At 49.0% G+C, this 15,000-nt stretch overlaps 1 protein-coding gene across 1 annotated transcript in view; it reads right to left on the bottom strand.

The window, feature by feature from the left end:
* Window positions 1-15,000, bottom strand: part of LOC133136593 (partitioning defective 3 homolog) — a 201,645-nt gene that overhangs the window by 79,815 nt on the left and 106,830 nt on the right. The window contains exons 13-16 of the mRNA XM_061254228.1: window positions 14,466-14,654; window positions 13,527-13,679; window positions 8,954-9,110; window positions 1,693-1,870 (exon numbers count right to left, since the gene is read on the bottom strand). Of these exons, the coding sequence (XP_061110212.1) occupies window positions 1,693-1,870; window positions 8,954-9,110; window positions 13,527-13,679; window positions 14,466-14,654 (677 nt within the window). The remainder of the gene's footprint in view (window positions 1-1,692; window positions 1,871-8,953; window positions 9,111-13,526; window positions 13,680-14,465; window positions 14,655-15,000) is intronic.

Here is a 15,000-nt window from a genome sequence, read left to right as displayed (position 1 = left end):
CTCACACACACACTCATGAACAGAATAACTGAACTTGCATTGCAGGCAGAATAAAGGTGACGTTTGTGAGAAAGAGTGTCAGAATTGTGGAATAAAGGTTGGTCAAACCCAAACCTATGATTATAAACAGAGGCACTCACTGGGGCTGTTTTGATTCTGACACTTGTGTGGCCTGTTCTCAGTGCTGATAATATGAATTAAGCATTAACAATCTGAGCTGCCTTTCATATCTAACCCCAGGACTACAGGAGCATGGCAGGCAGATAACCCAGGCTAGTTATTAAACCTTCACCACCCCTCATGGGTAAATCTGATTGGCTTTTCATGTCACGCCACACACAGAGAAACAATGGGAAGCAATGAGCGCACAGACACAGCACAAATGTACAGCAGCTAGAAATGCCACACATTACATTACATTACTGCCATTTGGCAGACACTCTTATCCAGAGTGACGTACAGTTGTTAAGACTAAGCAGGAGACAATCCTCCCCTGGAGCAATGCAGGGATAAGGGCCTTGCTCAAGGGCCCAACGGCTGTGCGGATCTTATTGTGGCTACACCGGGATTAGAACCACCGACCTTGTGTATGCCAGTCATTTACCTTAACCACTATGCTACAGGCTGACGATACCCTTACTTATATTTATATTTATATTTAAAAACCTAAAATGGTTTAGAGGTCAGACACTGACCTATGGATCACAGGGGGGTGCTACACAGATAGAGCCGGTCTGTGGAGCTCTGCAGGACTGATCTGGGTGATCTGAGTGTGAGTATGAGTATGAGTGAGAGTGTGTGTGTGTGTGTGTGTGTGTGTGTGTGTGTGTGTGTGTGTGTGTGTGTGTGTGTGTGAGAGTGTATGTGAGAGTGTAAGTGTGTGTGTGTGAATGTGAGAGTGTGTGTGTGTGTGAGTGTGAGTGTGTGTGAGAGTGTGTGTGTGTGTGAGTGTGTGTGTGTGTGTGTGTGTGTGTGTGTGTGTGAATGTGTGAATGTGAGTGTGAGAGTGAGTGTTTGTGTGTGTGTGTGTGTGTGTGTGTGTGTGTGTGTGTGTGTGTGTGTGAATGTGAGTGTGAGAGTGAGTGTGTGAGAGTGTGTGTGTGAGTGTGTGAGTGTGTGAGAGTTAATGTGAGTGTGAGTGAGTGTGTGAGAGCGTGTGTGTGAGTGTGTGAGTGTGTGAGTGTGTGTGAGATTGTTTGTGTGTGTGAGAGTTAATGTGAGTGTGAGTGCAAATATGAGTCTCTAGCAGAAGGTTCTCTGAGACATGAAAGGTATCAGATTTACCAGAATGCAATGCACATCACATCGTATCAAAACAAGGATAATTATCCAATCCGATCCAGAGGAAATGACAGTCAAATTAATTCCCTGTCAGAAAGAATCTCACCCTCTGGAAGCCCTGTGCGACTTTCAGCAACTGCGAGGACACCAACCGTGAAACAGACCAACGACAGAACAACACATTCACACCAGCCACTAATGATTAAAACATGGGGGATCTGCTGTCTTATTTCTGCAATATAAGTTCAACATTAATTTCACGTGTAATTCTTTATGTACATAATTATGTCACTTTGTGTTACATGGTTCGAAATTTTTTTTTTTTTTGTTGCTCATTAAATATTCCCTTCACTGTAGTTATTGACCAGCGATTCTGCCTGTTGTTGATGTAAAAATGAACAGCGTATGCACCTCTCAGTCTGGTGTAACAACGGTGAAGTAGGTGCTTCGGCCGGGAAGCCGATGTCATCGTGGGAGCTGGAAGATGATTGGTCGGAGAGGTGGGCGGGCAGAACAGGTGGCCTATCGTCTTCAATGATGACGGTGTCATCCTGAGGCATGTTCACTGTGGGGGACAGCGGCTGGTTTCCTGTTAAGAGTCAGAACCACACAGAGTCAGAACCACACAGAGTCAGAACCACACACTGTCAGAACCACACAGAGTCAGAACCACACACTGTCAGAACCACACAGAGTCAGAACCACACACTGTCAGAACCACACAGAGTCAGAACCACAAAGAGTCAGAACCACAAAGAGTCAGAACCACACAGAGTCAGAACCTCACACTGTCAGAACCACACAGAGTCAGAACCACACAGAGTCAGAACCACACACTGTCAGAACCACACAGAGTCAGAACCACACAGAGTCAGAACCACACACTGTCAGAACCACACAGAGTCAGAACCACACACTGTCAGAACCTCACACTGTCAGAACCACACACTGTCAGTCACACCGGGGAGACGCCTCTGTGAACAGGGCCCTAGAAGCATTACAGTTACTCTGAATCACTCAGCAAAGAGGAATCCATGTGGAATGCTCAGTCATATTTTCTGGCTGGGCCCACCAGTGCAATCTTCACTGCCAGTCAGAGAGGTATTGGACTCATTGGTCAATACTTCACTGTACAATGCGGTACAACCCTCCTGAGGTGTCTCTATGGCAACTTGCATTGTGAAGAGGTCTCCCTAGTAACAGGTGGTAATCTATATTCAGAGATATTTCCTGAGATTATAAATGGGTAAATAAGCAGGGCAGCGGCCATCTATGATTTAATTAAGTAAAATAACATTCTCCATATTGCAGCATAATTGTGTAATTAAAGCTTTTTCACTGGTGCGTAATTATTGCCAGGGGGGAAAATGTTTTTAAACTCATTTCTCTTCATTTGCCACAGCAGATGTGCATTTTTAAAATAGGAGCTCTACAAAGTATTCTTCTGTTTGGGCTGAGGCGTTCATGCTGTTTCTGTGAATAAGTCACTGTCTAAAAACACAGCAGTCTGTTAATACCTCATCAGGGACATGCTTAAGGAGAGATTATGGGTTCTGTTCTCTCCACATTTTCAGTGGAAAACAGTCTTTCATCTACACACAACATGACAGCATAATGTTAAGTTAGCCACTATTGGTTGAACCAATGAACCAACAAGTCAAAAGGACCATTTTTAGACTCTTTAGTCCTTACTAACTCACACATTGTATGGCACCTCAGTTCTGGCACCAGGCATAGCCACCATTGTGCAATCAAACTAAACAATGACCATGTGAGTATTCATCTGTAAGGCACCAGGAGCCCATGAAGTGGACCTTTGGACACCGGAGAGTGCTGAACATGCCAGACCAGCCATATTCAATATCATGTCATTCAATATCATGTTGCAACACTTCACAAAGTGGAGAGGCACCACATTTCATTCACTGGACCTGTTGTAGCCCAGAACACATCTTGTGAACAATGAAACAACTCATAATCTGCATCCTGGTAGGGATGTCAATGGCAAACATGTATTTATTTATTCAGGGGTAAGAGGCTGTGGCTGTTCTAAACAATAGACCTATAATCTCTTCTACACAGCTAGTGCAAAATGAGCTCAGTTTGACATCCTAGAAAGGCTGAGGTGGGAAGTCCCAGTTCTGCGGGTCCCGCACAGAACAAGGGGCAAAGGTGGGACTTATTAAAAGGCAGACTCCTCTCTGACAGCAGAATACGGTGTGGCCACAGAGTGCAGTACACCTACAGACAGACCTGTCCCATAGCAGAATGTACTACACCCAGAGAGACCTGTCCCATAGCAGAATGTACTACACCCAGAGAGAGCTGTCCCATAGCAGAATGTAGTACACCCAGAGAGAGCTGTCCCATAGCAGAATGTACTACACCCAGACAGACCTGTCCCATAGCAGAATGTACTACACCCAGAGAGAGCTGTCCCATAGCAGAATGTACTACAGCCAGAGAGAGCTGTCCCATAGCAGAATGTAGTACACCCACAGAGACCTGTCCCATAGCAGAATGTACTACACCCAGAGAGAGCTGTCCCATAGCAGAATGTAGTACACCCACAGAGACCTGTCCCATAGCAGAATGTACTACACCCAGAGAGAGCTGTCCCATAGCAGAATGTACTACACCCACAGAGACCTGTCCCATAGCAGAATGTACTACACCCAGAGAGAGCTGTCCCATAGCAGAATGTACTACACCCAGAGAGAGCTGTCCCAAAGCAGAATGTACTACACCCAGAGAGAGCTGTCCCAAAGCAGAATGTACTACACCCAGAGAGAGCTGTCCCAAAGCAGAATGTACTACACCCAGAGAGACCTGTCCCATAGCAGAATGTACTACAGCCAGAGAGAGCTGTCCCATAGCAGAATGTACTACGGCCAGAGAGAGACCTGTCCCATAGCAGAAGCCCATTTGAGGCCTGTGGGGTTGAGGCAGGGCTGGATAATCTCCAGAGCAGAGACACTCAGACCAGGCTCTTCAGGCCAGTAGAACTCCTCTCCTCTAATCAGAGACTGATTTAGACCTGGGGCACCTGGGAAATGAACTCTGTGGTCAATCAGTGACATTAAATGAATTAACTTGGGCAGCACCACCCAACCTTCAGGGCCAGATCTGAGCATCCCTGCTCCAGACAACAGGCAACAGGCAAATGTCCGGCTGTCATCATGAAGGATTGTTATGTCCAGAGTCACCTCCTGCTTTTTAGGCATCGTAATAAGTCTTGATTGCTTAGGCAAGATACTGCATGTTCCCTGAGGGCTACATAATACAGCACATGCATGTGATATTTATTTATGCAACTGCCTGTCACAGTTTATGATGCAGCCACAGAGCTGAGAGGGGAGGATGATACACAATGCACTCTGATTGTTCTCCCAGTGGGGGCCTCACTGGCAGCCTGGAAGTACATCAGACAGGCTGGGGCCCACACTACACTGCTGGAGGTACAGTCAGACAGGCTGGGGCCCACACTACACTGCTGGAGGTACAGTCAGACAGGCTGGGGCCCACACTACACTGCTGGAGGTACAGTCAGACAGGCTGGGGCCCACAGTACACTGCTGGAGGTACAGTCAGACAGGCTGGGGCCCACACTACACTGCTGGAGGTACAGTCAGACAGGCTGGGGCCCACACTACACTGCTGGAGGTACAGTCAGACAGGCTGGGGCCCACACTACACTGCTGGAGGTACAGTCAGACAGGCTGGGGCCCACACTACACTGCTGGAGGTACATCAGACAGGCTGGGGCCCACACTACACTGCTGGAGGTACAGTCAGACAGGCTGGGGCCCACACTACACTGCTGGAGGTACAGTCAGACAGGCTGGGGCTCACACTACACTGCTGGAGGTACAGTCAGACAGGCTAGGCCACACTACACTGCTGGAGGTACAGTCAGACAGGCTGGGCCCCACACTACACTGCTGGAGGTACAGTCAGACAGGCTGGGGCCCACAGTACACTGCTGGAGGTACAGTCAGACAGGCTGGGGCCCACACTACACTGCTGGAGGTACAGTCAGACAGGCTAGGCCACACTACACTGCTGGAGGTACAGTCAGACAGGCTGGGGCCCACACTACACTGCTGGAGGTACAGTCAGACAGGCTGGGCCCCACACTACACTGCTGGAGGTACAGTCAGACAGGCTGGGGCCCACACTACACTGCTGGAGGTACAGTCAGACAGGCTGGGGCCCACACTACACTGCTGGAGGTACAGTCAGACAGGCTGGGGCCCACACTACACTGCTGGAGGTACAGTCAGACAGGCTGGGGCCCACACTACACTGCTGGAGGTACAGTCAGACAGGCTGGGGCCCACACTACACTGCTGGAGGTACAGTCAGACAGGCTGGGCCCCACACTACACTGCTGGAGGTACAGTCAGACAGGCTGGGGCCCACAGTACACTGCTGGAGGTACAGTCAGACAGGCTGGGGCCCACACTACACTGCTGGAGGTACAGTCAGACAGGCTGGGGCCCACACTACACTGCTGGAGGTACAGTCAGACAGGCTGGGGCCCACACTACACTGCTGGAGGTACAGTCAGACAGGCTGGGGCCCACACTACACTGCTGGAGGTACAGTCAGACAGGCTGGGGCCCACACTACACTGCTGGAGGTACAGTCAGACAGGCTAGGCCACACTACACTGCTGGAGGTACAGTCAGACAGGCTGGGGCCCACACTACACTGCTGGAGGTACAGTCAGACAGGCTGGGGCCCACACTACAGCCCTGATTCTGCCGCTGAAAGCTCTGCAGTCTCCTCTCAGCCTCTCAGCCTCTCCAGCTCACTTGGCTGCTTTTAATAGGATTTCCAGTGATCCAGCATGAATTCTGACGCCATTCGCCAAGTGCCGCTCCACTGTGTCCAGTATTCACTGGCCTCCGAGGAGGTTCCTGTTCAAACCACAACAGGAGCTTTGACACGCCTGTATTCCCCATGTATTGCCCCGGGAAGTCACGCAACAACAAAATTACAGTTTTATTGAGGGGGGATCAGGAAAAAGAGTTTGAAATCTCCTGATTCTATTAAAGTGTCACACGTTCCTGCGTGTGGAGTCTCCTGAGGATACATTCCGGCTTCCCCAGCCACATTGCTGCAGCGTAACGGGGATATTTAATATTTAACGCAGTCGCAGTAAAGAGGCACATACTGTCCCCCAGAGGCTGCCTACATCGGCCCTACAGCACTTCTGCTGCCATTCGTTCATTACAGTCGCTCAACACCCCCCTAAAAATGGGCCAAAACATTGCATATTCTATCACTACTACTACTCCCATTACTACAGACATAAGATCAGTGTTGCAGTTCCATGCACCTTCATTCACCTCAAAACAGGTTTTATTGGCATGTTTTTACTGTGATCATCTATACTTTGAATATCAGTCCTTTTCTTGAGTCATAGGTGTGCTAACAAGTGGCTAATACACCACAATTTACAAACAAATGATTATATGACACTCTTATGGCCTCCAAGAACCTTCCACAACACGCAAACAAACCTCCCACCAGATTGTAATGACGCACTACAATAACTACAAAAACAACAATTACATTTAAATCGACTTCTCTGTTCAATATGCTGAAGTGGTTCAGTCTGAAAAGGTGTAGTTTGGGAACTCGGATGGTCAGATCAGGAGAACTGGAGACACTCTCATCTTACCATCTGGGAAGTGCACTTACTGCCACAGCGATACGCCTGCCAGGAACATCCAGCTCAGATCAGGGTCGGACACCACAGTTTGTGAAAGCAATAAAAATGAAACTGCTCGGGCAGTCTATAGCTAAGGTGCATGACCGGGACCTGGAAGGTTGTTGGTTCAAGCCCCGGTGTAGCCGCAAAAAGATCAGTGCAGCCGTTGGGCCCTTGAGCAAGGCCCTTAACTCCACATTGCTCCAGAGGGATTGGCCCCTGATCAGTCTAATCAACTGCAAGAGCTTCAGAAAAATAACTAATGTATTCTCAAACTGCTGTTCCTGAGGGCCGCAGTGTCTGCAGTTTCTCGGTGCGAAAGCATAAATGCCTAACTGAAGTCATTCATGGGATGAAGAGACTTCCATCCTGTTTCCAAGGCCTAAACTGCCTACTGACTGAAAAGGAAACCACAGAATCCTGCAGACACTGTGGCCTCCAAAGAGTGGGGTCTGAGACCCCCAAACGACACTGTGGCCTCCAAAGACTGGAGACTGAGACCCCCAAACGACACTCTGGCCTCCAAAGACTGGAGTCTGAGACCCAAACTACTGTGCCCAAAATGTTTCTGCAAATCTGAACAAATACAGAAGCATACAGCTGTGGACATCAGCTATTTTATATCCGGGCTGAATGAGTCTTCCACACACATCACACAGGCAGAATTTAACTGCAGGGCGCCAACCATGCAATACCTTTTTAATAACCTTTCTCCAAAGGCCTCTCCATGTGAATAACACTGCTCCTCAGCCTAGTCAATCTAACACTAATCTTCTGCAAGACAAGAACCCACACCATGAATGAAACCATGCGTTAAAGCCATGAATTAAAACCCAGAACAGATAGATTTTTATGGAATTAAAATCCTGGGTCCGAGGTTGTATGACAGCTCTAGACAGCTGCAGTTTTGTTTTCTTTTGGTCCATAGACAATTTTGGTCTTGGAAACAAGGTATTTGGTCTCCTGTCAATCAGTGACTTAAATTACATTTACATTTCTGGTATTCACGGTAACATTTAATCTTATCCAGGCATGGGGATTAAATTCTGTTTTTACATAACTGTAAATTCAGTTTTTTTTACATAACTGTAAGCTGCTGGATTTTTACAGCAGCAGTTCAGGTGGAATACGTTTGTTCAAGGATACAATAGCAGTGCTCAAAATGAAAGGCATACATGCTGAATAGACCAAAACAGTCATCACCCCTGCTGAAACTTCCATCTTAAACCAGCCAAAGCTGGTCAAGCTGGTTTAAAATCCCAGCTGGTCTTAGCTGAAGGGTCTACAGCTCACGCTAGAGCATCCAGTCACATCCAAAGAGCAAGAAAGATCATATTTAGGGTCATATTTCATACAGACAGACAAAATGTAAGATATAGATGATATTAACTAGACTACACTCACATGCCCCTGCAAGACATGCACATAACAGGCTGAATGGTTGGTATTTGCACAAAAGTTTTTCTCCCAGTGTAATTTCTGAAGTTAATCAAGCGGACCAGAGCACATTCATCATCACAGTAATCTCCCATCAGCTGTTTCTCTGAGCTGTGTTTTTCTGCCTCATCATCTCTGTGCCTGCAATGTGACCTGTGGCTCAGTCTGATAATGCCGTCCCTGTAATAGCACCAATCACCGCTCTTTATCCAACTCCAAGGACAAAGACTTCTTCTGGATGTGAAATACTAATGAGCCCATTGTGTAGAGTGCGTTCTAACAGTGTGGAAAAACAACAACACAACAACAACAACACAACAACAAAACAACAACACAACAAAACAACAACACAACAACACAACAAAACAACAACACAACAAAACAACAACACAACAAAACAACAACACAACAACACAACAACACAACAACACAACACAACACAACACAACACAACACAACACAACACAACACAACAACAACAACAACAACAACAAAGCCACACCCCAAGCTGCTCACCCTTCATCCGGCCAATCATAGGGCCCCGTGGGGTCAGGTGCTCGTCCAGCCCTTTGATGTGTCCGTACAGGGAGTGGGATACCCGCCGCTCCTGCTCGGACAGGGAGGCTCCGGGCTGCAGCCCCGGGGGGCGGGAGGGGCTGCTGGGGGGGTCGGTCTGCAAGAAAACAACAAATACAGAGGTCAGAGGTCAGAGAGGCTTCCAAGCTGGATCCTACATGCAATAGACCGCAAACTGCAGTCCACCTACCCACCTTATCCAGGCCAGCTAACCGTAAGCAACTGCCTCTAGTTCTTGCCCTTGACCAATGCTCGAGTTCCTGGAGCGCTCTCTGCACAGCAGGGTAGTACACTGCACAGAGAACTGGGCATACAACAAACTCCAAGGTGCCCCAGCTAACACACAATGCTCTCACAATGTTTCTGGAATGTTTTGTCAATGTTATAACATTGCCACAACATGGCAGTAACATTCCGAGAACAGTTCTGTGTTAACTGGGGTAACTTGAGTGACCAGTTTCATAATCAGAATGAAACACAAGCTGGGTGTGCTGCTGTGGATAAGTGTGTGGCTGTGGATAAGTGTGTGGCTGTGGATAAGTGTGTGGCTGTGCCTGGAGTGGAGGTAAATCAGTGAGGAAACGCCGCCCCGGCCAGCCGGGCCTCTGGCACCCAGATAAAACAAATTAAATATTTCCAACTGTCGGGAAGACAGGTGCCAGAAAGTCCGCCCACCACGAGCAGGCTGGTGACAGTTCTGGACGGGCGATATGTTGTATTAATAATCACAGTGGACAAACAGCTCCTCTCTCTCCTCTGTTAGTCTGAGGAAATATCCACCATGACACCTCTCCGCTTGCAGGAAAGAAATCTCTCGAAGACCATAAAATAGGCAGAGCACAGTGACTCATGTTGTTGTCAGGAGCGTCTGCATTTCCATGGACACACTGCTAAATACACTTATTCTACACCAAGTTTTGGTTTTCACTACAAACCCAATTTGGCACACCTGACTAATGAGCAGCTGAACGAGATCTCTAGCAATTGAATGAGGTGTGCTTTGTTATGGTTGGAATGAAATCCTACAGGACTGTAGATCTCCAGGAACAGGGTTGTGCAGCCCTGCTCTAGCTGTTGAATGAGGTACGCTTTGTTAGGTTTGGACCTTGTGATTTCAGAAGGAGAAGTGAAGCTGATGTGTTTGTGACGGTGTGTTTGTGTTTGCTAGTTTCTGGATGTGATGCTTTGACTTATGGTAGAACCTATGCACTTGTAAATCGCTTTGGATTAAAAGCGTCTGCCAAATGACTAAAATGTAAAATGTAAATGTAAATGAGACGGTGTGTGTGTGTGATGGTGTTTGCGTCTGTGTGTTTGAGATGATTTGTTTGCGACATTGTGTTTCGTGTCTGTGTGTTTGTGAAGGTGTGTTTGTGTTTGTGACGGTGTCTGTGAAGGTGTGTTTGTGTTGGAGACAGTGTGTTGGTGTTTGAGACGGTGTGTTTGTGTTTGAGACGGTGTGTTTGTGTTTGAGACAGTGTGTGTGTGACGGTGTGTTTGAGACGGTGTGTGTGTGACGGTGTTTGTGATGGTGTGTTTGTGTTGGAGACAGTGTGTTTGTGTCTGTGTGTTTGAGATGATGTGTTTGTTTGTGACGGTGTTTTTGAAGGTGTGTTTGTGTTGGAGACAGTGTGTTTGTGTTTGAGATGGTGTGTGTGTGTGTGTGTGACGGTGTGTTTGTGTTTGAGACGGTGTGTTTGTGACAGTGAGTTTGCGTTTGTGACGGGGTGTGTATTACGGTGTGTTTGTGACTGTGTTCGAGATGGTGTGTTTGTGTTTGAGACGTTGTGTGTTCCGCTGTGTTTGTGTGTGTGATGGTGTGTTTGTGACTGTGTGTTTGTGTTTGTGACGGTGTGTGTGTTACAGTGTGTTTGTGACTGTGTTTGAGACGGTGTGCTTGTGTTTGTGACGGTGTGTGTTCCGTTGTGTTTGTGTGTGTGACAGTGAGTTTGTGACACTGTGTTTGTGACGGTGTGTGTGTGTGTGTGTTTGTGAAGGTGTGTTTGTGTTTGTGACAGTGAGTTTGTGACGGTGTGTGGGTTACGGTGTGTGTGTGACTGTTTGAGACGTGCTTGTGTGTGATGGTGTGTGTGTTAGTGACGGTGTGTGTGTGTGTGAGGGTGTGTTTGTGTTTGTGACGGTGTGTGTGTGTGACGGTGTGTGTGTGTGATGGTATGCATGTGACTGTGTGTGTGTGTGTGTCTGACGGTGTGTTTATGTTTGTGACAGTGTGTGTGTGTGTGTGAGGGTGAGTGTGTGTTTGTGATGGTTTGTGTGTGTGACGGTGTGTTTGTGACGGTGTGTGTGTGTGATGGTGTGCGTGTGACAGTGTGTGTGTGTCTGACGATGTGTTTATGTTTGTGACGGTGTGTGTGTGTGTGTGATGGTGTGCGTGTGATGGTGTGCGTGTGACAGTGTGTGTGTGTCTGACAGTGTGTTTATGTTTGTGATGGTGTGTGTGTGTTTGTGACAGTGTGTGTGTGTGAGGGTGAGTGTGTGTTTGTGATGGTGTGTGTGTCTGACGGTGTGTTTATGTTTGTGACGGTGTGTGTGTGTGATGGTGTGCGTGTGACAGTGTGTGTGTGTGTGTGTGTGTCTGACAGTGTGTTTATCTTTGTGACGATGTGTGTGTGTGTGTGTGTGTGTGTGATGGTGTGCGTGTGACAGAATGGTCGATAGGAAAGCAGCAGTAGCTCATTGTGAATGAGTGCTTCACTGGAGCTGAGAGCAGAGCATTTCCTCGCTTTAATGAAACGCAGCTCAGCACAATGATCAGGGCCAGGGCTACATCCCCTCCATCAACTGACCTGCCTCCACAATGAATACAACATGTTTAATTAGCTTTTACTCATTCTGCCCCACTGTGTGTGTGTGTGTGTGTGTGTGTGTGTGTGTGTGTGTGTGTGTGTGTGCGCGCGCGTTTGAGTGTCAGAGTGTGTGTGTGAGTGCGAGTGCTTGTTTGTATGCGAGTGCGTATGAGTGTGCGTGTGTGTGCAGATGTGTGCAGATGAACAGGAATTAAACACACAGGAAGAAGACCACTGAGAGCTTCATGGCATTCAGACAGCACTGCTCCTGCATGATGCACAGAGCTGGACACACCCAGCACCTCAGAACTGCATTATCAGAGCGCAACACATTCCACCCAATCAGCACAGGAGGGCTGATCTCCATCGGGGTTCTGTGCCTAATCCAAAGGGATGACACTGACTGGCCCCCTTCCGTTAAACCTCAAATCCTCTCAGTGAGAAACATGCTCACCACATCACTTCCCCTCCAAAAACCGTCCTGATCCAGACACCTTCCCATAATTCTTTAATTACATTTCGCTCAAACTGCCATGCTCCGAGCCTCTCATCATGCCCCTCATACCTCCACAAAGCTGCATTTAGCTGAGCTCAACTCAGACCTTCAGCAACCTGGATCCAAAATGGCTTCCCCAAAGCCTCATCGATCTGAGCTCGACACAGACCAGATCCAAAATGGCTTCCGTGTCTATTCCAGCTGAGCTCCATGCACCAGAGGTCACCAACCGTAGTCCTGGAGAGCTACTGGGTCTGCTGGTTTTCGCTGTTACTCTGCACTTAATTAATCAATTAGAGCAGATGATTACACCGCTAACTCACCTCACCTGGTTATTTTAAGGTGAAAACAAAAACCAGCAGACCCAGTAGCTCTCCAGGACCAGGGTTGGTGACCTCTGCCATACACTGTGTGGTAGACCATCTAAAGCACACCCAACTGTGTCTGTCCTGGAGACTGATACTCTCACTGAATTTCACACCACCTCCAGCATCCCACAATATGTGTGCATGTGAGCACAATGTGTGTGCACGTGAGCATGCGTGTGTGCACGTGAGCACAATGTGTGTGCACGTGAGCATGTGTGTGTGCACGTGAGCACAATGTGTGTGCACGTGCGCATGCGTGTGTGCTCACAGCCCCTGAACATCATTGGCATGTACACCAACCACAACCACTATCAAGACATTAACATATACATTGTTGTGTAAAATGTCAAACTAATTTAGAATAAATTGCAAATGAGGCCCTAAATTGACCATCTGGAGTGCAGACCAGCTCTGATGGGGTGAAACGCCGCAGGCAGTGTTATGGAGATCCAGATTATTATTCCATAGATGAAGGTGAAAGTCAGCCCCTCCCTGATTTCCCAGAAGGCCGAGGAGCCGTCTAGCACAGGCCTCTGAGGACGCAAACCAAATGGCCACCTGCCACACAGAGTCTCAGGCTTCTCAGAGGAGCCCAGCTAATTAGTCCCCTAATTATCAGTCTAATTAGCCCCCGCCCCGCCCGCTCTGAGCCCCCCCCTCTCTGAGCCCCCCCCCCTCTCTGACCCCCCCCTCTCTCTGACCCCCCCCTCTCTGAGCCCCCCCCCCTCTGAGCCCCCCCCCCCTCTCTTGCCCCCCCTCTCTGCCCCCCCCCCCTCTCTGCCCCCCCCCCCCTCCCTCTCTTGCCCCCCCCCCTCTCGGCCCCCCCCCCCTCTCTTGCCCACCCTGCGTGCCACGATGAGCTGGATGGTGCCGCGCTTGTTGCCCTCCGTGGACATGGACCTCCGCAGCGTCTCCATGGCCTCCTGGTTACTCTTCCCCAGGAGAGACTCTCCATTCACCGCAATGAGCTGGTCATTCACCCGGAGACGGCCGTCCTGCAAACACAGACAACACAGTCAAGACTTTACACCTCACTCAGGTAAAGACAGAGTACACCTCACTCAGGTAAAGACAGAGAGTACACCTCACTCAGGTAAAGACAGAGAGTACACCTCACTCAGGTAAAGACAGAGTACACCTCACCCTGCTGCTCTCTTCTAGTCTCACTGAAGCATTCTGCTTGAAGAGCATTCTTGTGCTTATGCCATTTTATGGACTAGTTTCAAAGACTGTAGATTTGGATTTAATGATTAGGGTCATGTTTTGCTCTTACGAATCTGTATGGATTATCCATGTCCTGCAGGTCATGTGGACCCCCATGGGAAAGATCTGGATGCACGGAGGGAATCCTCAGAGCCAGAGACTGAGAGGGACATCTCATTGGCTGTTGGCTATTGGCTGATACTATTGGGGCAGCCTATAGTGGCTAAGGTGCTTGAAGTTTGGTGATTCAAGCCCCAGTGTAGCCACAATAAGATCAGTGCAGCCGTTGGGCCCTTGAGCAAGGCCCTTAACCCCACATCGCTCCGGGGGGATTGTCCCCTGCTGAGTTTAATCAACTGGAAGTCACTGTCTGCATAGCTGGCATCAGCTGTCTGACAGTAATGTCATGTAGGAGGGCAGGGGTGGGGCTTGTGATGTAGGAGGGCAGGGGGTGGGGCTTGTGATGTAGGAGGGCAGGGGGTGGGGCTTGTGATGTAGGAGGGCAGGGGGTGGGGCTTGTGATGTAGGAGGGCAGGGGGTGGGGCTTGTGATGTAGGAGGGCAGTGGGCGGGCCTTGCCTTGCAGGCCGCGCCCCCCGTTGATGATTGACTTGACGAAGATGCAAGGTCCGAGTGGTTCTCCTTGGACCGGTTCCCTTTCACGCTGACGCCCAGCCCGGCCGAGCCAGAATCGCTCAGCGGGATCTCAAACGTCAGGAACTCCCGCGTCCCGTCAGGGGTCAGGACCAGGTCATCCTCCTCCAGCTTCTACAGAGAGAGGGGGGGAGGGAGAGGGAGGGAGAGGGAGAGGGAGAGAGGGAGGAGAGGGGGGGAGGGAGAGAGGGAGGGAGAGAGGGAGAGGGAGAGAGGGAGAGAAAGACAAGAGAGGGAGAGAGGGAGAAGGGAGAGAGAGAGAGAGCGAGGGGGGAGGGGGGAGGGGGAGAGAGGAGCTTGTATGGTGTCTTTAAACCATTACCTGTACATGTAAAACACACTTTACACATTACTCTGATATTACAGTATCATATCCTCAAAGTCCCACAGTGTGGCATTTAAAGTAATGATGTGAGGCTGAACTGCTGAAGTCAGCGCTGTGTGGAATCAGCACTCCGAC

The sequence above is a fragment of the Conger conger genome, chromosome 9 (assembly GCF_963514075.1).
Source record: "Conger conger chromosome 9, fConCon1.1, whole genome shotgun sequence".
Lineage (NCBI taxonomy): Eukaryota > Metazoa > Chordata > Actinopteri > Anguilliformes > Congridae > Conger > Conger conger.
Note: the sequence above shows the minus strand (reverse complement) of the source record. Positions and strands in the feature narration are given on the sequence as shown.